This window comes from Salmo salar, chromosome 19 (assembly GCF_965601325.2).
Source record: "Salmo salar chromosome 19, fSalSal1, whole genome shotgun sequence".
Taxonomy (NCBI): domain Eukaryota; kingdom Metazoa; phylum Chordata; class Actinopteri; order Salmoniformes; family Salmonidae; genus Salmo; species Salmo salar.
The window spans coordinates 22570372-22597420 of NC_138309.1; the positions used below are offsets into that span (position 1 = coordinate 22570372).

The window sequence follows — 27049 nt, forward strand, 5'->3', positions numbered from 1 at the left end:
TGTGGAGGCCAGGTCATCTGATGCAGCACTCCATCATTCTCCTTCTTGGTAAAATAGCCCTTACAGAGCCTGGAGGTGTGTTGGGTCGTTGTCCTGTTAAAAACAAATGAAAGTCCCACTAATCGCAAACCAGATGGGATGGCATATCGCTGCAGAATGCTGTCGTAGCCATGCGGGTAAAGTGTGCCTTGAATTCTAAATAAATCAGTGACAGTGTCACCAGCAAAGCACCACCACACCATCACACCTCCTCCTCCATGCTTTATGGTGGCAACCACACATGCGGAGATCATCCGTTCACCTACTCTGCGTCTCAAAGACACAGCGTTTGGAACAAAAAAAAATCTAAAATTTGGACTCATCAGACCAAAGGACAGATATCCACCGGTCTAATGTCCATTGCTCGTGTTTCTTGGCAGAAGCAAGTCTCTTCTTCTTATTGGTGTCCTTTAGTAGTGTTTTCTTTCCAGCAAATTGACCGTGAAGGCCTGATTCATGCAGTTTCCTCAGAACAGTTGATGTTGAGATGTGTCTGTTACTTGAACTCTGTGAAGCATTTATTTGGGAAGCAATCTGAGGTGCAGTTAACTCTAATGAACTTATCCTTTGCAGCAGAGGTAATTCTGGGTCTTCCTTTCCTGTGGCGGTCCTCATGAGAGCCAGTTTCATTATAGCGCTTAATGGTTTTTGCAACTGAAGAAACTTTCAAAGTTCCACATTGACTGACCATGTCTTAAAGTAATGATGGACTGCCATTTCTATTTGCTTATTTGAGCTGTTCTTGCCACAATATGGACTTGTATTTAGATTTTTTTTACACTTTTTTTGGTTACTGCATGATTCCATATGTGTTATTTCATAGTTTAGTGTCTCACTATTATTCTACAATGTAGAAAATAGTAAAAATAAAGAAAAACCCTGGAATGAGTAGGTGTGTCCAAACTTTTGACTGGTACTGTATATATATTCTGGACTCTGAAATTGCTCGTTCTGATATTTCTTGATTTGTATTATTTTATTATAGTTCATAAATGTATTTGTGTGTTTTGTTTTATGTTGTTCGGTATTACTTCACTTCTGGAGCTAGAAACGGAAGTATTTCGCTGCACCTGTGATAACATCTGCAAAATTTGATTTGAGTTCAGATCATGGAATTCTGAACACATCATGTGTCTACGCCTATATTTAAACGTGTCTATGGCGCTATATTTACATGCCAGTAACCATTCCTCAAAAGGAGGCATAGGTAAAATATGATAATAGCAAAACAACAACTTAATGGCAGTAGCTAGCTAACTGCTGTAACTCGATAGTCTCTGTAGCTAGCCAGGAAGCTAGCTAGCAGTTATAATGAAAAGGTGCCTCTCACTCCCAAAAGACTTGTGGGTGGAATGCTGATGACGTCGCTCACTGTATGCACTGTCAATAGCCTGATTGAGTCTAGACTGAGGAGAAATCTACATACGATGTGTCACTGACCAAATCTGAACATAATCAGACCGCAATGCGACTTCTGTGTGTCAAGACATGTCTTTTCAATGCAAACATTTTATTCTAATAGCAGAATTTGCATGTACTGTAAGTGTCAAGTGTAGACATTCCCCAAGTTGCCTACAAGACCCAGCAACATGAAAATGCAATCATTTAATGGAAAGAAATAGGGGAAATCATTGGACCACAAGAACGCAATACAACATATATTCTTGCACTTTTGTTTCTGCTAAGCTTGGTCCGATGTACCATCTAAGTGCCTTTTTCTAGACTATTCATCGTCTTGAAATAAATTAGCATTACTTCAAGTAAGTATGATGAGTGACTGGCTTGAAGCTCATTACTGCACTGCTGATACTACAGTGTCATAGGCTTATATTTAGCACTATATCTCATAGGCCATCACATCCTAAGTGACAAGCAGTGAGGGACACAGCATCATAATATTCATGAATATTAATATCAACACACTGAGGGAGAAACTCATTATTTTCTGCAATCTGAAAACCAGGATCAACAACAATGCAACTTTGGGAAGAAAGTGAGAAATATGCTAATAGAACCCTATTCCATATTTAGTGCACAGCACTGGTGAAAAGTTGGAATAGGGTTCCATTTTGGGACGCTGATTATGAATACAGCTACAGTCTGAATAGTTTCTCATGATGTTCATTGCTGAACATTGAAGAATATGATAAGCCAATATAATAATTTCAACATAAACTGTACAGTGGCTACTCTTCAATTGTGTTCAGATTCTCCTAAAGTACTTTGTTTTTACCCAGTGTTCTTTACTTTCCCACTGCACATTCCGCTGATGACACTTGCAGTATGTTTATGTCCCAAATGGCACCCTCTTCCCTACATTTTGACTACTTCTGACCAGGGATATTTGGGACATATGGTATGCGTCTCAGACTCAATGGTTAACCCCAATAAGAGAGAGAATTGACAGAAAGAAAACAAAGAGGAGACCATCAAATGAAAGGGAAGAGGGAACTCCATACAATGGAGCCATGCTGTCAGGTCTGCCAGCTAATTGGAGTTTGACAGTTCTCAGACAACACAGGACTAAGGGATTTACTATATACGTGCTAGCACTTATTGAATTAGACAAGTCAGAAAATACACAACACGCTCAGACGGTAAACACTAAAAGGTAATTATTGGAGGTCCGTTTATGGGCAATCTCACAAGCCACAGTGTAATCCGCTGTTTACAGTACACCGTCTGTCTGCCAGTCTGGATAACTGGCAGGCTAGCACACTAGTATGGAGTGGGCAATATACCCCTGTGCTGCATGTATTCATGCAGTATTATTGAGTACAGTGATTTATGCAGATTTATACAGTCGATTCATGCAAAATTCAAATCTATTCATGCAGTATTATACAGTCAATTCTTGCAGCAGTATGGAATTGAATCATGTAATTCATGCAGTGTTATTGATTAATGTAGTAGTATAGAGTCGATCCATGAGTAAAATAAGTGACATAAAAGTCTATGAATTGCTATGATATTTTCTATCTATGACCTAATGCCCCACATAGGCTATGCAGACACTGTAGTTTTTATGAACATGTCCTCCAGAAATGCAATATTGTTTCATGAGTTTAGCAACAAAATAGAATACATATAATTCAATAGGGATGCATTGGTGGCGATTTGAGGTAAGCACAGATAACATGCAGTCTTGTATTTGCCCAAGTAAGTCTTGGTCAATTAACACCAAATTATTATGTACTATATTACATATTGGACCACAAAAAAAACTGACCTTTACATTACCGTGTAGTTCACCAATAAAATGGTCTAACGATGATGTGGACATACTCGGCATTCAAATCCAGAAAGAAATTCTCACGACAATACATTTTAATAAAAAGTTAGCAAAAAATATATATAATCTTGCTACCATGAAAAGGAAAATACTTGTCTATTTGTGGAAAAATCACCTTGATTAACTCTTCAGTCATATCCGAGTTTACCTATTTGGTTATGGCCTTGTCCGCCTATACCTAGCGACCTGTTTTTTTTAAATGATATATATGTGTGAAAAATATTTCAATTTATTTGGAACTGCAGGCCAGACAAAATTAAACGGGCCTATTTATATAATGAATATAAATTCAGAAGGCAGAAATTATGAAATATTAAAGCATTAGACCTCTCACTAAAGGCTTCAGTCATACAAAAGTTATACTTAAAACCTCTTACATCTAGACGTTCCGCTAGCGGAACACCTGCTCCAATATCCAATGATAGGGCGTGGCGCGAATTACAAATTCCTCAAAAATACAAAAACTTCAATTTTTCAAACATATGACTATTTCACAGCATTTTAAAGATAAGACTCTCCTTTAACTAACCACACTGTCCGATTTCAAAAAGGCTTTACAACGAAAGCAAAACATTAGATTATGTCAGCAGAGTACCAAGCCAGAAATAATCAGTCACCCATTTTTCAAGCTAGCATATAATGTCACAAAAACCCAGAAGACAGCTAAATGCAGCACGAACCTTTGATGATCTTCATCAGATGACAACCCTAGGACATTATGTTATACAATACATGCATGTTTTGTTCAATCAAGTTCATATTTATATCAAAAACCAGCTTTTTACATTAGCATGTGACGTTCAGAACTAGCAAACTAGCAAACTTCCGGCGAATTCACTAAGAATTTACTAAATTACTCACGATAAACGTTCACAAAAAGCATAACAATTATTTTAAGAATTATAGATACAGAACTCCTCTATGCACTCGATATGTCCGATTTTAAAATAGCTTTTTGGTGAAAGCACATTTTGCAATATTCTAAGTACATAGCCCAGGCATCACGGGCTAGCTATTTAGACACCCGGCAAGTTTAGCACTCACCAATATCAGGTTTACTATTATAAAAGTTTGATTACCTTTTGTGGTCTTCGTCAGAATGCACTCCCAGGACTGCTACTTCAATAACAAATGTTGGTTTGGTCCAAAATAATCCATCGTTATATCCGAATAGCGGCGTTTTGTTCGTGCGTCCCAGACACTATCTGAAATGGTAAATCAGGGTCACGCGCATGGCGCAATTCGTGACAAAAAAAATCTAAATATTCCATTACCGTACTTCGAAGCATGTCAACCGCTGTTTAAAATCCATTTTTATGCCATTTTTCTCGTAAAAAAGCGATAATATGCCGACCGGGAATCTCCTTTTAGCTAAACAGAGGAAAGTAAACAAAGCTTTCGGTCGACGCGGGCACGAGCCTGAGTCTCACAGTACTGTAACCAGCCACTACCCAAACGCGCTACTTTTTTTTCAGCCAGAGCCTGCAAAGCCACGATTCAGCTTTTTACCGCCTTCTGAGACCCTATGGCAGCCGTAGGAAGTGTCACGGGACAGCTAAGATCCTCACTCTTCAATAAACAGAGACAAGAAGAACGACACCTTGTCAGACAGGCCACTTCCTGCCTGAAACCTTGTCAGGTTTTTGCCTGCCAAATGAGTTCTGTTATACTCACAGACACCATTCAAACAGTTTTAGAAACTTTAGGGTGTTTTCTATCCATATGTAATAAGTATATGCATATTCTAGTTACTGGGTAGGAGTGGTAACCAGATTAAATTTTTTTATCCAGCCGTGAAAATACTGCCCCCTAGCCATAACAGGTTATTAAATCCAAACTGGTTCTCTGGCAGACCTCTCACTTTCGGTTATTTGAAAATGATCTCCAAAATATCTCTATTTTTAAAAGAAGCCATATGAAAAGTTGGTTGCAATTTCAGTTTAATCCACCAGAAAAAAACAGAACAAATAATACAACAAATATTATGGTGAAACACAATTATAAACTGGGTGGTTCGAGCTCTGAATGCTGATTGGCTGAAAGCCATGGTATATCAGACCGTATACCACGGTAATGACAAAACATTCATTTTTAATGTTCTAATTACATTGGTATCCAGTTTATAATAGCAATAAGGCACCACGGGGGTTTGTGATATATGGCCGATATACTACGGCAAAAGGGTCTTATCCAGGCACTACGCATTGCTTAAATATACTAATTGATAAAAAAAAATTAACATTTGAAAAGATGTTTAAAAAAGGTATAATCTTTGTAAATTATATCACACTCAGCTAACAAAAATATCTGGAAATGTCTTCTCTATTCAAAATTACAACCAACTAATTGCAGCATTACTGCAAAAATGGAAGAGGCAAGTTGAAGGGGGGAAAAGTAAGGAACTTGTCTGTTGGCCCTGCATTAGAGACCAATATTGGATCAAGAAAATTGTGATAAATAAAAAAGTATACCAGTTTCATTTAAGGAGAAAAAAGTGACAGCTGTGCCATATAGATTGCAAAATAGTTGGGATTTTTTTTTCTATGTACCGATTAACCTCTTGACGTTACCCTAGGATAGGGGGCGCCACAGCGCATTTTGGAAAAAATCGTGCCCATTTTCAACGGCCTACTAATCAAACTCAGAAGCTAGGATATGCATATAATTAATACCTGTGGATAGAAAACACCCTAAAGTTTCTAAAACTGTTTGAATGGTGTCTGTGAGTATAACAGAACTCATATGGCAGTCAAAACCCCGAGACCGATTGAAACAGGAAGTGGAATTCTGAATTGTGGACTCAACTTCACGTCGTTGCCTATTATTCACACCGTGAGCTATCGTTATTTGAGCACTTCCTATTGCTTCCACGAGATGTCACCAGTCTTTACAAAGTGTTTTGAGCCTTCTACTGTCGAAACTCAGTGAATGAGACGCGTTGGAAATTGGTCACAGGGGGAGGGCCATCACCATTATGACGCCGGCGGCCCTGTCTACCCCCACCTTTGGAAACGTTTTGAAACACAATGAAATCGTCCCCCTCAAATCTTATTGGCTCTCTTGTTGAAACAGGGCCTGAAGATTTATGTTATACAACGTTTGACATGTTTGAACGAACCTAAATGGGAAAAAAAAGTTTTTTTCCGAAACGGCTGTCCCGCAGGCGGCAGAGCTTTTGGATACAGCCTTCAGACGCGCTAACAACAGCAAGCTAATGGAACATAAAGGATGGACTTTTTCGACCGAAAATACATCTGTTGTGGACCTGGGATACCTGGAAGTGCTTTCTGATGAAGACAACTAAAGGTAAGGGATTATTGACAATAGTATACAACATTAGATGTGATATGCGATTGTTCCAAGATGGCGCCGAGCTGTATTTACTAGCTCATTTTCTGACTATCGCATCCCCTTTTATCGCTAAGTGTGATTACCCAGTAAAGTTATTTTTAAATCTGGTATGACAGGTGCTTTCAAGAGATATTCATCTATAAATCTTAGAATGACAATATTACATTTTAAACATGTTTTCGAATAGTAATTCAGTAAATTGTAGCTCTGTTTCCCCGGATTGCATTTGACTGGAAAATAAAGGGAACACTTAAACAACACATCCTAGATCTGAATGAAAGAAATCATCTTATTAAAGACTTTTTTCTTTACATAGTTGAATGTGCTGACAACAAAATCACACAAAAATAACCAATGGAAATCCAATTTATCAACCCATGGAGGTCTGGATTTGGAGTCACACTCAAAATTAAAGTGGAAAACCACAATACAGGCTGATCCAACTTTGATGTAATGTCCTTAAAACAAGTCAAAATGAGGCTCAGTAGTGTGTGTGGCCTCCACGTGCCTGTATGACCTCCCTACAACGCCTGGGCATGCTCCTGATGAGGTGGCGGATGGTCTCCTGAGGGATCTCCTCCCAGACCTGGACTAAAGCATCCGCCAACTCCTGGACAGTCTGTGGTGCAACGTGGCGTTGGTGGATGGAGCGAGACATGATGTCCCAGATGTGCTCAATTGGATTCAGGTCTGGGGAACGGGCGGGCCAGTCCATAGCATCAATGCCTTCCTCTTGCGGGAACTGCTGACACACTCCAGTCACATGAGGTCTAGCATTGTCTTGCATTAGGAGGAACCCAGGGCCAACCGCTCCAGCATATGGTCTCACAAGGGGTCTGAGGATCTCATCTCGGTACCTAATGGCAGTCAGGCTACCTCTGGCGAGCACATGGAGGGTTGTGCGGCCCCCCAAAGAAATGCCTCCCCACACCATGACTGACCCACCGCCAAACCAATCATGCTGGAGGATGTTGCAGGCAGCAGAACGTTCTCCACGGCATCTCCAGACTCTGTCACGTCTGTCACGTGCTCAGTGTGAACCTGCTTTCATCTGTGAAGAGCACAGGGCGCCAGTGGCGAATTTGCCAATCTTGGTGTTCTCTGGCAAATGCCAAACGTCCTGCACGGTGTTGGGCTATAAGCACAACTCCCACCTGTGGACGTCAGGCCCTCATACCACCCTCATGGAGGCTGTTTCTGACCGTTTGAGCAGACACATGCACATTTGTGGCCTGCTGGAGGTCATTTTGCAGGGCTCTGGCAGTGCTTCTCCTGCTCCTCCTTGCACAAAGGCGGAGGTAGCGGTCCTGCTGCTGGGTTTTTGCCCTCCTACGGCCTCCTCCACGTCTCCTGATGTACTGGCCTGTCTCCTGGTAGCGCCTCCATGCTCTGGACACTACGCTGACAGACACAGCTAACCTTCTTGCCACAGCTCGCATTGATGTACCATCCTGGATGAGCTGCACTACCTGAGCCACTTGTGTGGGTTGTAGACTCCGTCTCATGCTACCACTAGAGTGAAAGCACCGCCAGCATTCAAAAGTGACCAAAACATCAGCCAGGAAGCATAGGAACTGAGAAGTGGTCTGTGGTCACCCCCTTCAGAACCACTCCTTTATTGGGGGTGTCTTGCTAATTGCCTATAATTTCCACCTGTTGTCTATTCCATTTGCACAACAGCATGTGAAATTTATTGTCAATCAGTGTTGCTTCCTAAGTGGACAGTTTGATTTCACAGAAGTGTGATTGACTTGGAGTTACATTGTGTTGTTTAAGTGTTCCCTTTATTTTTTTGAGCAGTGTGTATACATACATACATACATACATACAGTTGAAGTCGGAAGTTTACATACACTGAGGTTGGAGTCATTAAAACTACTTTTTTAACCACCCCACACATTTCTTGTTAACAAACTATAGTTTTGGCAAATTGTTTAGGACATTTACCTTGTTTACAGGCAGATTATTTCACTTTATCACAATTCCAGTGGGTCAGAAGTTTGCATACACTAAGTTGACTGTGCCTTTAAAAAGCTTGGAAAATTCCAGAAAATTATATCATGGCTTTAGAAGCTTCTGATAGGCTAATTGACATCATTTGAGTCAATTGGATGTGTACCTGTGGATGTATTTCAAGGCCTACCTTCAAACTCAGTGCCTCTTTGCTTGATATCATGGGAAAATCAAAAGAAATCTGCCAAGACCTCAGAAAAAAAATTGTAGACCTCCACAAGTCTGGTTCATCCTTGGGAGCATTTTCCAAACGCCTGAAGACATGGTCATCTGTACAAAGTATGCAAGTATAAACACCATGGGACCACGCAGCCGTCATACCACTCAGCAAGGAGACATGTTCTGTCTCCTAGAAATAAACCTACTTTGGTGCAAAAAGTGCAAATCAATCCCAAAACAGCAGCAAAGGACCTTGTGAAGATGCTGGAGGAAACAGGTACAAAAGTATCTATATCCACAGTAAAACGAGTACTATATCAACATAACCTGAAAGGCTGTGCAGCATAGAAGACGCCACTGCTCCAAAACCGCCATAAAAAGCCAGACTACGGTTTGCAACAAAGATCGTACTTTGGAGAAATGCCATCTGGTCTGATGCAACAAAAATATAACTGTTTGGCAATAATGACCATCATTATGTTTGGAAGAAAAAGGGGGAGGCTTTGAAGCCGCAGAACACCATCCCAACCGTGAAGCACAGGGGTGGCAGCATGTTGTGGGGGTGCTTTACTGCAGGAGGAACTGGTGCACTTAAGAAAATAGATGACATCATGAGGATGGAAAATTAGGTGGATATATTGAAGCAACATCTCAAGACATCAGTCAGGAAGTTAAAGCTTGGTTGCAAATGGACAATGACCCCAAGCATACTTCCAAAGTTGTAGCAAAATGGCTTAAGGAAAACATTGGTGTCACGGTTGGTGTCACGGTTGTCGTAGGAAGAAGAGGACCAAAGTGCAGCGTGTGTGTCATTCCACATTTTATTTATACTGTGGAAACTATGCAATACATAAATACACTGAATGAAAAAAAACAACAAACCGTGACGCAGAGATGAACACATACATAACTCAAAATGAATCACCCACTAAACCCAGGTAGAAAAACCCCATACTTAAGTATGATCTCCAATTAGAGACAACGAGGACCAGCTGCCTCTAATTGGAGATCATCCCAAACAAAGCAACATAGAAATACAAAAACTAGAACCTAACAACATAGAAATAGAACACATAGAATAAACCCCCCTGTCACGCCCTGACCTACTCTACCATAGAAAATAACAGCTTCCCATGGTCAGGACGTGACAGTACCCCCCCTCCCCAAAAGATGCTGACACCGAATGCAACTAAAAATCAAAACAAAAAAACAAAAGGGAGGATGGGTAGGGTGACCAGTGTCTATGGCAGCTCTGGTGCAGTACCCAGAACCTTATCATCCAGCGCATCCTCCAGTAGAGGAGACGGCTCTCTGCCCGCTCTAACCCCCGCTCTGCCCGCTGATCCCTCTGCTTCTGTGCCACCGGACCGAATATCGTCGCCGGAGGTTCTGGGCTGCAGGCCTCCACTGGATGCTCTGGGCTGCAGGCCGTCGCTGGCGGCTCTGGGCTGCGAAAGCGCACTGAAGGCCTGATGCGTGGGGCTGGCACAGGTGATGCCAGACTGGTTACACGCACCTTAGGGCAAGTGCGGGGAGCAGGAACAGGACACCCCGGACTGGGCAGGCGCACTGGAGGCCTGATGCTTGGGGCTGGCCTAGGTGGCGCCAGACTGGTAACACGGACCTCATGGCAAGTGCGAGGAGCAGGAACAGGGCGTACCAGGCTGGACAGACTCACTGGAGGCCTGGTACGTGGGGCAGGCACAGAGCACACCGGGCTGTGAATGCGCACTGGCGACAGAGTGCGTATCACCGCATAACACGGTGCTTGCTCAGTCACTCGCTCCCCACGGTAAGCACGAGGAGTTGGCTCAGGTCTCCAACCTGACTCTGCCAATCTCCCCGTGTGCCCCCCCCCCCAAAAAAAATGTGGGGGCTGCCTCTCGCGCTTCCCTCACTGCCATGCTCTCACTGCCTCCACCTGTTCACATGGGAGGCGCTTTTCTCCTGCCCCTAATTCCTCCAAAGCCCTAGATATACTCCTCCTCATCTCCTCCCAAGTCCACTGGTCCAGTCCACGCTGCTTGGTCCTTTGGCGGTGGGTGATTCTGTCACGGTTGTCGTAGGAAGAAGAGGACCAAAGTGCAGCGTGTGTGTCGTTCCACATTTGATTTATACTGTGGAAACTATGCAATACATAAATACACTGAATGAAACCAACAACAAACCGTGACGTAGAGAGGAACACATACATAACTCAAAATTAAATCATCCACAAAACCCAGGTAGAAAAACCCCTTCTTAAGTATGATCTCCAATTAGTTACAACGAGGACCAGCTGCCTCTAATTGGAGATCATCCCAAACAAACCAACATAGAAATACAAAAACTAAACCTAACATAGAAATAGAACACATAGAACAACCCCCCCCCCTGTCATGCCCTGACCTACTCTACCATAGAAAATAACAGCTTACCATGGTCAGGACGTGACAATTGGAGTGGTCATCACAAAGCCCTGACCTCAATCCTATAGAAAATTTGTGGGCAGAACTGACAAAGCGTGTGCGAGCAAGGAGGCCTACAAACCTGACTCAGTTACACTAGCTTTGTCAGGAGGAATGGGCCAAAATTCACCCAACTTTTTGTGGGAAGCTTGTGGAAGGCTACCCAAAACATTTGACCCAAGTTAAACAACCTAAAGGCAATTCTACCAAATACACTCATTTAGTATGTAATCTTCTGACCCACTGGGAATGTGATGAACGAAATAAAAGCTGAAATAAAGAATTCTCTCTACTATTATTGACATTTCACATTAAAATAAAATGGTGATCCTAACTGACCTAAGACAGAGAATTTTTAATAGGATTAAATGTCAGGAATTTTGAAACTATTTCTGATCGATTAGTTATTTAAATAGACACTTTTTTCGCATTTCTTTCGAAAACAAGGACATTTTTGAATGGTAGTGTATATCACTTTTACATAAGTATTCAGACCCTTTACTCAGTACTTTGTTGAAGCACCTTTGGCAGTGATTACAGCCTTTAATCTTCTTGGGTATGACACTTGAAGCTTGGCAATTATTCTTCCATTATTCTCTGTAGATCCTCTTAAGCTCTGTCAGGTTGGATGGGGAGCAATGCTGCACAGCTATTTTCAGGTCTCTCCAGAAATTTTCGATCGGGTTCAAGTCCAAGCTCTGGCTTGGCCACTCAAGGACATTCAGAGACTTGTCCCAAAGCAACGACTGCATTGTCTTGGCCGTGTGCGTAGGGTTGTTGTCCTGTTGGAAGGTAAACCTTCACCCCAGTCTGAGGTCCTGAGTGCTCTGGAACAGGTTTTCATCAAGGATCTCTGTAATTTGCCTTTTACCCCAACTAGTCTCCCAGTCCCTGCCGCTGAACATCATCCTCACAGCATGATGCTGCCACCACGCTTCACCGTAGGGATGGTGCCAGGTTTCCTCCAGATATGATGCTTGGCATTCAGGCCAAAGATTTGATCTTGGTTTCTTCAGACCAAAGAATCATGTTTCTCATGGTCTGAGAGTCCTTTAGGTGCCTTTTGGCAAACTCCAAGCAGGCTGTCATGTGACTTTTACTGAGGAGTGGCTTCCGTCTGGCCACTCTACCATAAAGGCTTGATTGGTAGAGTGCTGCAGAGATGGTTGTCCACAAAGGAACTCTGGAGCGCTGTCAGAGTGACCATTGGGTTCTTGGTCATCTCCCTCACCAAGGCCCTTCTCCCCTGGTTGCTTAGTTCTAGGAAGAGTCTTGGTGGTTCCAAACTTCTTCTGTTTAAGAATAATGATGCCACTGTGTTCTTGGGGACCTTCAATGCTGCAGACATTTTTTGGTACCCTTCCCCAGAGCTGTGCCTCAACACAATCCTGTCTTGGAGCTCTAAAGACAATTCCTTTGACGTTATGGCTTGGTTTGTGCTCTGACATGCACTGTCAACTGTGGGACCTAATATAGACAGGTGTGTGCCTTTCCAAATCATGTCCAATCAATTGAATTTACCACAGGTGGACTCCAATCAAGTTGTAGAAACATCTCAAGGATGATCAATGGAAACAGAATGCACCTGAGCTCAATTTAGAATCTCATAGCAATGAGTCTGAATCTTTGTTTTTTTATTTTTAATACATTTGCAAACATTTCTAAAAACCTGTTCTTGCTTTGTCATTATGGGGTACACAAAAATATATTAGGGATTGGATATGATGCAGACAATAACATTGCTGGAAGCTACAATATATCTGTAAAATTAAAGCTGATCTGCCCCCCAAGAAAATCATAATAATGAAAAAAGGCTTGGTGGTTCTCTTTTCCAAAGTTCTTGTTGCACAAAATGAGCCTTTGACAGAGGAAAGTTTTTGATGACTAAAAGCTAGAAGCCTTAGTTGATACATCCATTTTTGGATTTATATACTGCATCATTAATTTATAAATCCAAAAATGGATGTATCAACTAAGGCTTCTAGCTTTTAGTCATCAAAAACTTTAGATGCCTCATTTGCTTAGTTCAACTGTCGTACCCAATCAGAACCCAAAATATACGTTAGTTTTACACCAACGTTTGTGAACAACGTAAGTCTAAGCAAACACTGTATAGACTCAAAACATGGTTATCACTATACATTTGATATAATGGATGGTCAGTCCTTGCATCAATAGCCCTATGAAATTTCTCTAGCCCCATCCCTTAGCCTTCTCCCAGCCCTTGTTTTGCAAAAAAGCTTTCTTATTGTATCAATTAAGGATTCTAGCTTTAAATCCCCTTGCACAAACACAGAGGAATAGTCAGTAAAGCAGCAAAGTCATTGGCAATTCTTGTCAGGTCTCTAGTGAGCATTGTTTAGTGCTGCAAAGGGGAGATAGGAAAATAGAGCCCCAAACGGATACAGAATAATTATATTCTCTCTCTCTCTTTGTTAGTTGTCCTTGTTCTCCAGGATTATACACATTCAGTAGTGTTTTTTCAGTTTCTTCAATTTTTCCTATGATCAGTAGAGTGCTCAGGGGAACTGGAGAGCGGCAGCGTTTGTTTACAAAGCATCACAGACTACCAAGAGGTTAAAGGGGTTTTGTCCACATCAATAGCTGGGATGGAACAGCTTTTTATGTGAGTCACTGCACCCCTACAGAAAGAAACTCCAGACACAAGCCTTCTGATTGCATTGCAAGTGTTCACACTTCAGAGCCATACTGAACAAGTACGCCTCCCTCCACGAGGACTTGGCTTGTTAAATACCCTCCCTCATGCTAATGGCTGTCTGAAATGGCTCACTGAAAATCAGGTGATAGTGAATCAGCAACGCCAAGAGGCGCATCTAGTGGAGTTTGACAAAAACACACATGGCCCACTTTCATAATGCTGATTTAGTATCAGGTCCCCCGTCCATGTAATTATATTAATTGATTATCACCGCAAAGGAAAAACTGATCCTATATCAGCAGTACTACGTTGACACACTTCGTGAGTATGGGCCATTCTGTGCACGGTATATAGTTCACCTTGAAGAGAAGCCATTTCAGCACCATGTACAGTTCCACACTGTAGTCATCAGTATAATCCTTTATGACATACAGTATGTATAATGAGCCCTAAAAGCATGACATATATTATGCAGTGTTAATTTTGGCGGTTATTTTAGATTTAGTTTTAGGCTTAAAATACCTTTTAGTTTTAGTCACATTTTCGTAATTTCAGCCTTCGTCTAGTTTGAGTCACAGCCATTATAGTCACATGACAGTCCGTGCATTTTTTTTCTATTAAATAATAGGCTACCTCTAACTTCCATCATGTGCATATTCAGATGTCCAAGTAGGCCTTTTAACCTTTTACATTTTAGCAGACACTCTTATCCAGAGCGACTTACAGTTAGTGCATTCATCTTAAAATAGGACAACCACATCACAGTAAGTCCTTAATAAAGTAGCTATCAGCAAAGTCAGATGTAGTAAGGGGTGAAGAAAAGTCAAGTGCGAGTGCTCATTTACAAAATGCTTTTTTAGGGGGTGGGTGCTATGGGAAGCTGGTTCCACCATTGGGGTGCCAGGACGGAGAAGAGCTTGGACTGGGCTGAGTGGGAGATGCCCTCCCATAGTGCTTAGAGACCAGAGGTGGCAGAACGGAGTGCTCGGGTTGGGGTGTAGGGTTTGAGCATAGCTTGAAGGTAGGGAGGGGCTGTTTCTCTTGCTGGTCCATAAGCAAGTACCATAGTCTTGTAGTGGATGTGAGCTTCGACTGGAAGCCAGTGGAGTGTGCGGAGGAGCAGGGTGACATGAGAGAACTTGGGAAGGTTGAACACCAGGCAGGCTGCAGCATTCTGGATAAATTGCAGGGGTTTGATGGCACAAGTGAGTTGCAGTAGTCCACCTGGGATTAGAGCCTGGATTAGGACCTGCTCCACTTCCTGTGTGAGGTAGGTTCGAACTCTACGGATGTTGTAGAACATCAACTTGCAGGAGTGAGTCACTGCTTTGATGTTTTCAGAGAACAACAGGGTGTTTTCTAGGGTCACGCCAAGGTTCTTTGCACTCTGGGGGGGAGACACCGTGGAGTTGCAACCGTGATGGATAGGTCTTTGAGTAGGCAGGCTTTACCGGGAGGAAGAGCACGTCTGTCTTGTCGAGGTTGAGCTTGAGGTGGTGGGCCGACATCCAAGCTGAGATATCTGTCAGGCAAGCAGAGATGTGTATCACCATCTGGGTGTCAGAAGGGGGAAGGAGAAAAGTGGCATAGTGTCATCCGCATTCTATGATAGGAGAGACCATGTGACGATATGACGGAGCCGAGTGACTTGGTGTAGAGAGAGAAGAGGGCCTAGAATCGAGCCCCGGGGGACACCAGTCGTGAGAGTATGTGATACAGACACCTGGTGGGTGGTAGATAATAACAATGTTAAGTTTGAGTAGACAAGTGACAGTGACAGCGTGGAAATCAAATGAGGAAATGGACAGGTGAGAGGGAAAAAAATGTAATATCTCCACTTAGGAGAAATTAGTAGCCCTGTGCCACCTCCGCAATGACCAGATGCTCTCTGATAATGAGAGAAAACATAGTCAGATGAAGAGAGAGCAGCTGGAGTAGCAGTGTTCTCTGTGGTGATCCATGTTTCCGTCAGGGCCAAAAATTCATGGGACTGAAATGCAGCATAGGCTGAGATTAATTTAGTGTTCTTGACCGCCGATCGGCAGTTCCAAACGCTGCCAGAGACCAGGAATTCCACATGGATTGTGAGTGCAGGGTACACAAAATTAGAAGGGTTGCAGCCGGGGGGGCGTCTGAAAAGTCTACAGGTAGAGGAGCAAACTGAGATAGAACACACAGACAGTTGCAAAAGCTACAAAAGAGCAAAATTAGATATTCTGAAAATCACTAGGTAAGCTCCTCAAGTGAGAGTGTTGTGGGGCCTTTCTCTCTTTCCTTCCTCAAATAACTCTGCAGAACCATCTTTGTTTCGTTGACAGCCTTAGTTTTGCGACACGACCACCGCTGAGAAAACAGAGGAGACTGAAGTACAAATACTAATTGCTAATTGCCTTGAAAAGGTGAAGAGCACACCTCCCGGTACTAATTGCTGATTTCCTAGGAGACGAGAAACCACTCCCCCTCCAATAAAGCCACTGATTATGAAAACAACAAGTCATAAATTGCCCTGTCCCTTAATCCTGGTTGATGTGTCAACAATCAACTGCAAGTTAATAGCAGTCAGCAGTTCACAACACCAAGTAGGCTACTGGGAAGACAGGTAGAACTTATAGCAGATTCCCTTGTATACCTTAGCTTGCAACATTGATATTATGGCAGATTGTAACGAATGCCAACCATAATTAACCATTTAGGCTATAAAAAAGCCTTGGCTGCAGGTTAAACAATTTACAGCTCTGATTTTCTCCATCATAGCCATCAAGGAGGAGTAAATTATAGGGTTGACCTTGAAAAGGGGAGAATTTAATTTAAGCTTTCCAAAAATCCCAGAAGTATTAATGTACTCCTAATACTCAACAAATTGCATTTGTTTTTCCCATAGGAAAAAAGCAACCACAACTAGCATTTGCGGACCGTGGCGCCAGAGTGGCAACACAGATGAATGAATAACAGAACACATGGGAAAATAGAGTTTCCAGTGTGCTCAAAGCAAAAATAGCCTACTTGAAAGAAAGAGAGAGTAAACATTATTGTTTCAGGTTGAGGTTAGTTACATGTGAAGTGTCTTGGCTTCGCATCAGTTCAAAAGACTGACGAATGACTCACGTGACAGCCTGAGAGCAGTGTGGGAGCCGGGCAGAATCAGATCACAAAACTGAAAGATATCAATTCTGCAAATAAGAGGATTGCATCAAATATTCTGCATGCATGCATACTTATGATTGGACAAAACAAATGTTATCGTCATAGTTTTAGTCAGGAAAAATAGGTTGTTGACAATATTTTTTTGTCATAGTTATTGTTGACAAAATGAACACTGATACAATGGTTTAGTAACCATTAGTTGTAAGGATGTGCCCAGAACCTCACACCGCCACAGTGTTTTCAACTTACATATTAGACACATTATTAAATTTTTCTTATTTATTTATACAGTAATTATTACTCAACGTGTCCTCACCTAGGATTTGTACTGACAACCTCTTTGTTCACTGCCTTCTGATCTTCCTGCTATGTCACCATATCTGTGTCAATAACTGATTTCACCTGTATTCCTACACTTTGGACTTTGTTAAAAATACACTCAAGAAAAACTATTATAATATCATTGTGATTCAGGATTAACATCGAAAATATAATAGTATGCCCCACCAACATTAGACAACTATACAGAAAACCCTCAAATGGCTGAAATAGTCAAATTAAAAACAATGACAGTCAGATTAAGGGATAACTAAAATAGCAGTGCAGATGGCACTCTTTTGCTATGTGCAGAGATGTATTGAATCTGTAAGGGAGTTCTGAAAAAGCTACAGACTTTGTGGCACAGCAAAACATTTGCAGTTTCACATGTGAAACTTGATTGGATGTGAAATAAATAAGCCCAGCTTGGTGCTGGGCCTTTAAGTGCCTGTCCTTATGCCCAGGCTTTTCACCACTCCTTCTCACAGACAACAATTCCAGAGTGAAGCTGATGGAATTAGCGTTAGCAATCAACACTAGCTTCTTCAGTAAAGCCAGCGTGTGGGTGTTTCTTTTCTCCCCCTTTATTTATTGCGGCCTCATGTCATTCTGGCAGTTTGATTGTGAATGATATTGGACACCGGGTGAGTCAATGGCCAGCGCATGTGATTGCTGTCATGCCAGGAAACTTGCCAGTGTGCCAGCCAGAGACCATCAAAGAGTCAGGAAGAAAGCCAGAATGCAGCAGTCACTGACAACATCAGTGGATAGCCTCAATGGATAGCCGGGCCTGTTTTGTTGCCTCATCACATATAACACAGTGAAGTGAAATATCATTGACCTGGCTTGATTGATTCATCATTTCTCTCTCTAACACCCCCTTTCCCTCCATCTTTTCCTTTTTGTTGTTCCCCTGATTCTCTCCAATGCGTCAGGACGATGCTATCTGCCAAGCTGGTAGTCATATCCTTCTACTCCACCCTGTACCATGACACTTGTTTACTCTTGAGGATGAGGCATGTGATGAAAGCCAGCTTCCTCTGAGAAAATAGGCTTTCGACAGTCACCTCGTTCCCCTCCCTCAGGATGATAAATGTAGCATCATCTCTAACACTGTGACTAGCTCCCTTTGTTAGCACTAACATGGGTGGCTTGACAAGTCGCTCCTCTGATCTAAAGTAGGGGGTTATAGCTCTGAGAAATATTTATGTTTTTTGTGCTGTCTTATCAGTTAAAGAGCTGTGTCAACATGACAGAGGTGGCTCAGGCCGTTGACAATGTGAGGTAGTGGGTCAGTGATTTTGTCTAGCCTCATGATGTGATTTGATTATGCTGTCTGTTATCCCTCACATATGGGAACATCTATTCCTCCTCTATCTGTCATGTTAAATTGCTAATTTGAGAGACTGATTCTTCATTTAGATTTCTCTATTCCCACTGTTGTTTTTGAATTGTTGTGTGAATGAGAGACTGGAATTAGTTGCACGTTGCTGGGAAATGGAGCCCATTCCCTTAACCTATGGCTATTGGTTTAACAAGCTGATCTTTACATTAAGGGAGTTCTCAGGTGGTGCACTCCTCTCTAATTTCTATGTCCTAACTATTGAAAGGTATGTCAATACAACAGGAACAGTCCTTTTGACTGAGTGTACTATGACATAATCGATCATCTCTAGGCAGCCTACAAAGAATGTCCCATAAAAACGGCACATAAAACCCTTACCTTGCCAACATACTGGTTGTCATTCCCTGTGTACTCCTCTAGAAGAAAGAATTGATTCCACATCCATCCTCGTTTGGAGCGCTGGAGTATCTTTCCATCATCCTTCGCCAGTGATGTTCCCAACAGATTCACAGTATGTCCAGGTGCCACGGGCAGGGCAGTGATTGGCAGCAGAATGGAGACCATTATTAGAATCTGGAAGTGATTGGTTATCATGGTATCCAATCACGTGGGGAAGAAGTTCTGTATGACTAATGTGTTATGGTAATGAGCTTCTGGTAGGATGCACGCTGGAATGCAACACCACCAAATCATGCATTGTAGTCCTTTTCCCTTTGATAGCCTATTGATCCCTGTGAAGAAGAAAAACAAGGATGAATCAGAGAGATAACACAACAATGATATTGAATTCAGGTAGGCATAATTTGTTTCAATATCCGCCCAAAGGTAATATCGCCTGCCTGTGTCCAGTATTAAGAGAAAATTGGCTTCAAAGCTGTTTAGCGTTGCCAGTATTTTAATTGCTACTGTTTTTCTCCATAGATAAAACATTATGAATTATATGCTCTGGAAGATGAGATTAGAAATTTCTTCAAATGCGTTCATTGATTCTCTTAAAGGAATTCTAGTTTCAAAGTCTGCCATTTTATCTAGAATTAGCTCTGATAAGCTAGCTCAAACCTGCTAGTTTCAAACTGCTAGTTCCAGTAAAAAAACATGTGACAGTAGTTTTAGTTCATGCAAAAAATAAGTTATTGACTCATTCCTACATACAACTTTTAGCTGGCTAGCTAGCTAGATGACGTGAACTTGTGGTTTAGTTCATCGTTTTTTTGCAAGCTAGCTATCAGCTGGCTAGCTAGTTTGATTAAAAACAGTTGTGAAATGACAACACGTGTATCATTTCTAGAAACAAAGGGTAGTGAAGTAAATGAAAATACAGCCAGCTAGAATTAAATTAAAGGAAGTTAGCTAGCTTGCTAGCTACATATATACAGTTGAAGTCGGAAGTTTACATACACCTTAGCCAAATACATTTAAACTCAGTTTTTCAAAACTCCTGACATTTAATCTTTGTAAAAATTACCTGTTTTAGGTCAGTTAGGATCACCACTTTATTTTAAGAATGTGAAATGTCAGAATAACAGTAGAGAAATTATTTCTTTCTTTCATTACATTCCCAGTGGGTCAGAAGTTTACATACACTAAATTAGTATTTGGTAGCATTGCCTTTAAATTGTTTAACTTGGGTCTAATGTTTCGGGTAGCCTCCCACATGCTTCCCATAATAAACTGGGTGAATTTTGTCCCATTCCTCCAGACAGAGCTGGTGTAACTGAGTCAGGTTTGTAGGCCTCCTTGCTCGCTCATGGTTTTTCAGTTCTGCCCACACATTTTCCATAGGATTGAGGTCAGAGCTTTGTGATGGCCACTCCAATACCTTGACTTTGTTGTCCTTAAGCCATTTTGCCACAACTTTGGAAGTATGCTTGGGGTCTTTGTTCATTTGGAAGACCCATTTGCGACCATGGTTTAACTTCCTGACATGTCTTGAGATGTTGCTTCAATATATCCACCTAATTTTCCAACCTCATGATGCCATCAATTTTGTAAAGTGCACCAGTCCCTCCTGCAGTAAAGCACCCCCACAACATGATGCTGTCATCCCCGTGCTTCACGGTTGGGATGGTGTTCTTCGGCTTGCAAGCCTCCCCCTTTTCCTCCAAACAAAACGATGGTCATTATGGCCAAACAGTTTTATTCTTGTTTCATCAGACCAGAGGACATTTCTCCGTGTGCAGTTGCAAACCGTAGTCTGGCTTTTTTTATGGCGGTTTTGGAGCAGTGCCGTCTTCCTTGCTGAGCGGCCTTGCAGGTTATGTCGCTATAGGACTTGTTTTACTGTGGATATAGATACTTTTGTACCTGTTTCCTCCAGCATCTTCACAAGGTCCTTTGCTGTTGTTCTGGGATTGATTTGCACTTTCGCACCAAAGTATGTTAATCTCTAGGAGACAGTACACGTCTCCTTCCTGAGCGGTATGGCGGCTGCGTGGTCACATGGTGTATATACTTGCATACTATTGTTTGGACAGATGAACGTGGTACCTTCAGCCATTTGGAAATTGCTCCCAAGGATGAACCAGACTTGTGGAGGTCTACAATTTTTTTCTAAGGTCTTGGCTGATTTCTTTTGATTTTCCCATGATGTCAAGGAAAGAAGCACATAATTTGAAGGTAGGCCTTGAAATACATCCACAGGTACACCTCCAATTGACTCAAATGATGTCAATTAGCCTATCAGAAGCTTCTAAAGCCATGACATCATTTTCTGGAATTTTCCAAGCTTTTTAAAGGCACAGTCAACTTAGTGTGTGTAAACTTCTGACCCGCTGGAATTGTGATACAGTGAATTATAAGTGAAATAATCTGTCTGTAAACATTTGTTTGAAAGATTACTTGTGTCATGCACAAGTATTGCCAAAACTATAGTTTGTTAACAAGAAATGTGTGGAGTGGTTTAAAAATGAGTTTAATGACTTCAACGTAAATGTATGTAAACTTCTGACTTCAACTGTAACTCAACCATGGTTTTCCTAGCCTGCTTCATATACAGCTTAAGCTAGCCATCTTCCTATGTATTGATGAAATGGTGGCTGACCACTAACATAGCTATATCTATGAGTATGTGTTCCATAAGAAAAACAGTCTCCCACGTGCAGAGCTGTGGTGTAGTGGTAACACTCCCGGGCACAAGTCGCACATATGATTATCTATTGGGTATTGGGCTTCAATCCTAAGCATCCACCCTCTTTAATATTTCATTTTTGGATCTCTTAATTATTTCATTTGCATTCATGGGATAATATTCATTTACATGTGGCGGTGCTTCAGTTCCATCAATGGAAACTATAATACTAATTTGTTCACAGAAAAAAACTGGGTCATTTGTTCAAATCTAATGCCTTCGTTGACTTTAGTGTTCTTTTTTCAGATTGTTGAACAAAAGTGGTGGAATTCTAAAATCTGGTCCTTGTTTGTTCACGGTCCCTCGTTAGATACACAATGAATGCTTGTCAGGATGGCACTGGCACTATGGCCTTTCCACAAGCCTCCCACTAAATTGTCTCCTTTAGAAAAGGAGGACAAGATTTATTAGGATTAACTTCCCAAAGACCATAAATTATGTATGAATCCCCAAATTACCTATCAAGTCAGGCCCTGATGGGGAATTTACTTCATCTCGGTACTCTATCGAACATGCCATGAAGCCAATAATACAGTACCTTTAGAAGTCACAGCCAGCAAGTCAATTATTCTCATCAAGCATGGGATACTTTTTTAAATATATATACGTTTAGTGTGTGTGTGTGTGTGTGTGTGTGTGTGTGTGTGTGTGTGTGTGTGTGTGTGTGTGTGTGTGTGTGTGTGTGTGTGTGTGTGTGTGTGTGTGTGTGTGTGTACTGTGGATATAAATAAATAGGGGGTATTTTTAAGACAGTTTTGAAACAAGAGGAGGATACAGGTAGGTGGAGCCCATTTAGTGAGAGGCTAGTGGAAAGGCCTTCATTGTGTATCTAATGAGGGACCGTGAACAAACAAAGACCGATTTTTTTTAATTCCCCCACTTTTGTTCAACAAAAATAACCCTAATATCAATGAAGGCATTAGATTTGAATGAACAAAGGACCCTGTTTTTCTGTGAACAAATTAGTATTATGTTTTTCATTGATGGAACTGAAGCACCGCCACATGTAAATTAATATTATCCCATGAATGCAAATCAAATAATTAAGCTAATGAGATCCAAAAATGAAATATTAAAGAGTCTTAAAGAGCTCTGCGGAATGTAATTCATGTCATTAGAGATTGAGCTAATGCCTGTACTGAATCAAACCATGACTCTCATACAGACAGGTTATGTCTTGTATCCAAATGTTAAAAGGTTTTGACAATATCAGAGAGAGACAGTTGAGATTGGAAATACTGGTACGGTCTCAGTTGTCATCCAAGGTCAATACTTCAAAATATTAAGCGGGACTAGACCATTAATGGTAATTTAGAGTAAGGAAAACCAACCAGTTTCCCAGAAGTCTAATCTCAGTAAAACAGCAGAACATAAAAAAATCGCTAAATTCAGAAAAATTGACAATACATGAGGACAAATTCATAATTTTCACAAAGCATGAGATCGATAACATCTATGAACCAAGAACATTTGATATCGACTGTGGTTTTCTCTCTCCATACCACCAGATATAGAATGAAACCAAGAACATTGGGGATGTCGTGGGGTGCCAGTAAGCCATAAACTGATGATGATGTACTGTTATCACTTCACTACGTGCCCAGGGTTTGCCATGAATATGACAGGCTGCAGGCGGGCGCAGCATCCCAGAAATCGGGAAACATTGGCTGGAAATTAATCTGGGCTGATTCCCGTGATTGCATTTTCTAATTATCATTCAAGGCTGTCCTTGAGTTTTAATAGCATTCTGGATATTAAGCTTTGATGCACCATGCCTATTAAGCATTAGGCCAGTGTGTCTTTTTAGAATTCCTCCAAACCCTCCATTAAAGGATGAGCTGAGCAGAGTGTACTGACTGGATTTCTTGTCCAGATGCTATAGACTCCGCTCACTGAATTATCTAGACTTGATTAGTCCATTAAATGCCTACAGTGTATTAAAAAGTTGTTTATGATTAGATTAGGTGGTAGAAAGCTTGAGAGGCTTGGCATGCAAACAGCCAGAGAGAGGCATGAAAGGACAAAATCGTTAAATATGCTCTTATAAGTTAAGTCTTTGAGTAGAGCGTTTAATTTATGGTTGTCTATTCTGGCAAACGCTAGTGGAATAAACACTATTACACACACACAGTTGGGAGTGTTTAGACTCCTAACAGACATGGTCAGTGGAATTGCACTCGCCCTTTATACTATATGAGTATCCTGGGTGCATTTCTCCTGAAATCCGAAAACCTATCTGCAACAGCAGCCTTAATAGGGAATATATAACCACTTGGAGCCCAGCTCGGGCCATTCCATTTTACAATAGAATGCTCCCTAGACCTTTATAATAAAGTGGACACTGATGATCACATCTCCCTCTGCAATAATCAAACTTAAATCACATACATACTGTATCTTGCTTTGCCATCAACAAACTCACTGAAGGGCACTAAGGGATACCTTATGGCCACAATTTGAGAATGTTGTGCTTATGACATTACGTCATTAAAAAGAAAATTGGTCAAATACAACATATTCTATATTTGGTTTATATGATGTCCATGTGGATGGATCTATCTTAAAAAGACAGAGAGATGGTTTGAATACATATTTGACAAAAATCAAACGTGGTACTTCTTGAAAATCTAAACATTTTAGAAAAATTGGGCACTTGAGGTTTAGGCAGTTGTGGTCTATTGAGGTCAAGGGATATTTAGGTTTAGGCAGTTGTGGTCTATTGAGGTCAAGGGATATTTATAATAATTATTAATGGCTGTTTTGTGATTTAGAGATTGAGTGGCTCTTGCCTTCTGATTGCACACTCACAGACCACCACAGAGCCTGTCTACAGTCGGGCGGTGATACAGCTGTGAAAAAGCAGCAGACCTGTAAAAGTGCCCACTTGGTGGAGCCCTAGACCTTTCCAACATCGCTAGCATCCCGGCTGCTGGCTGCAGTCTTTGGCAATGCTTGACAGCCCTTTATAGATGCTCTGAAATCTGCCGCAATTTTGAAATGCTCTCTTCACTTTGTAACTTGAAAACTGGTCCAAAAGGGGGTAGACTTCTTACATATGTGAGGCCATAAACAGACAATATCAATCCCATTGAATAAATCATCACTGTAGATAGTTATAGTTAGAGCTGTAATTTTGATCTGAATGTGACACAATAAGTGGAAGATTATAATTTCTTTGAAAGTTTCTTTTGCAGTCTATTTATGAGTTTATTGATCATATTTTAAATTATGTGTTTTGAATGAGCCCCACTACACAAAATTCACTTTGTTACAGGATCCCAGCAATTTCGAACAATGACAACCCACATGATATATATATATTTTTATAGAGCTTTTTTTCCTAACTATATCCAACATGTTAATTTAGAGAACGTCCGTTATGTTTACATTGAGGCTGTTTAAAGATTTGGTTTAGTGTTTGTATGAGAGCCATGCAGTTTGTGTGTGTGGGAGGGCAGGGATTTGCTATTATTCGTTCCAACACTGAAAGGCCATTACATATCTGACAATAATTTAGGGAACATGTTAGTGGTTAATTTGTGTTAAACAATAATGCATTACACAAACGACCCAGTACAAAATGCACCCTTATAAATCACCTGTGTGATTATAAAGCTGTCTCCACCAAGCCCCACAAAACACAGCAGCAGAGAGAATGAGGGGAAGAGAGGGAGAGAGAGAAAAAGAGAGAGAGAGAGACAGAAGGACAGAGAAGTGCGTTCTTTGCTTCAGTGTACATACGACATCCTAACATACTCATTGAGTGCAGTGCTCAAAACCCCATGATCAACCCCTTCACCCTTCCATGCATTTGAGCTGAGATAGGATCAGTAGTACAGTGCCTCACCATCAATTCTGCTCACACTTAATTACAGGTAACGTTATGCCATCTCTACAACACACACACGCACACACAAACACACACAAATCCCTCTGGCAGCTGACATAAGTCTGAATATCACTTAGCTTATTGGTGAAAGGCCGTTCATTAAAACATCTAAATCAGAGTGATACACTGGAGGAAGTAAACTGCCGTTAGCGTTCACATCTGTAAATCCCCTACATGCGCAAACACAATGCCAGTCCTATTTTGTTTAGGAAAAGTATCTGAATGTATGCAGCTACTGCCTTTCACATCTGTAAATCTGTCACACGAGCACTGTGTCCATCCGATTTTGTTTAAGAAAAGTATCTGAACACATGTAGCTACTGTCCTTCTTCTAGCACTTTCTATTTTGGAGTTTCCTAAGACTGCAGTGGTTTTACAGAGATGGAGAGGAAAGTTGCCCCAGAGATTTGGTAGGACTAAAACTTCATAAAATATTCAACACAGAGGTTCCAGATATCAACCCCTTGATTATATGTTATTTGTAGCATGGCAGGTGTCCAAAGTAAAGAATACTGCACGTTAACAACATGTAATGCATTGATTTAATTATTTACCTGTTCTCAACAATCCAGCACCTATCTATTGCAGGTGGGTTATTTCACCCCACCATCCAGAAAAGTGAGGCAAAATATCCTTTAAAACAGAGAACAGAAAATCAGAAACCTTACCTTTTGTATTTACAGCTTAGTAGTGTCCATCTGTGTTTCTGAGTGTCGTGTTACTGTCCCTACTCCTCACGTAGCAGTGCTTAGAGGTGGCGCTTATTCTGAATCCTCTCGGCTGCACTTACATTCCAAGACTGACAACAGTGCTGTGAGAGCGAGTGTGAGTGTAAGTGTCTGTTCAGCCTGCTACTCTCCCTCCCCCTCCCTCTATTTCTCCACCCCCTGCCTCTCTTTTTTTCTCTTCTCCCCCACCCTCTGTCTTTCCAACCTCTCTCTCCCTGCCTATCTCCCTCCCTCTTTCTCTCTCTCTGCCTCTCTCTCTCCTCTCTCTCTCTCTTTCTCTCTCTCTCTCTCTCTCTTTCTCTCTCTCTCTCTCTCTCTCTCTCGCTGCATCACATCTTGCTGTGGATGTCGGGAAGACTGAAGCGGAGAAGAAAAAAAGAGAGAAAAGAAAAAGGAGCAATGGCAACAAGGGGACAAGGAAAGGAGAGTGTCCTTACTCCCAACAGTTGACTATAGCAGCAGTGGAATTGAGGATGGGGAGGTTAGGAGGCTGAAGGGGCGTGGACTCCTGGATGGCACAGAAAGATCTCCATGTGAA

The 27049-nt window shown here is 41.5% G+C and overlaps 1 protein-coding gene across 1 annotated transcript in view; it reads right to left on the minus strand.

The window, feature by feature from the left end:
• LOC106578577 (cadherin-10) overlaps positions 1–26825 on the minus strand; it is a 71094-nt gene extending 44269 nt beyond the window's left edge. The window contains exons 1-2 of the mRNA XM_014157565.3: positions 26452–26825; positions 19146–19498 (exon numbers count right to left, since the gene is read on the minus strand). Coding sequence (XP_014013040.1) covers positions 19146–19361 — 216 coding nt within the window. The 5' untranslated portion in view covers positions 19362–19498; positions 26452–26825. The remainder of the gene's footprint in view (positions 1–19145; positions 19499–26451) is intronic.
• Between the last annotated feature and the right edge of the window lie 224 nt (positions 26826–27049).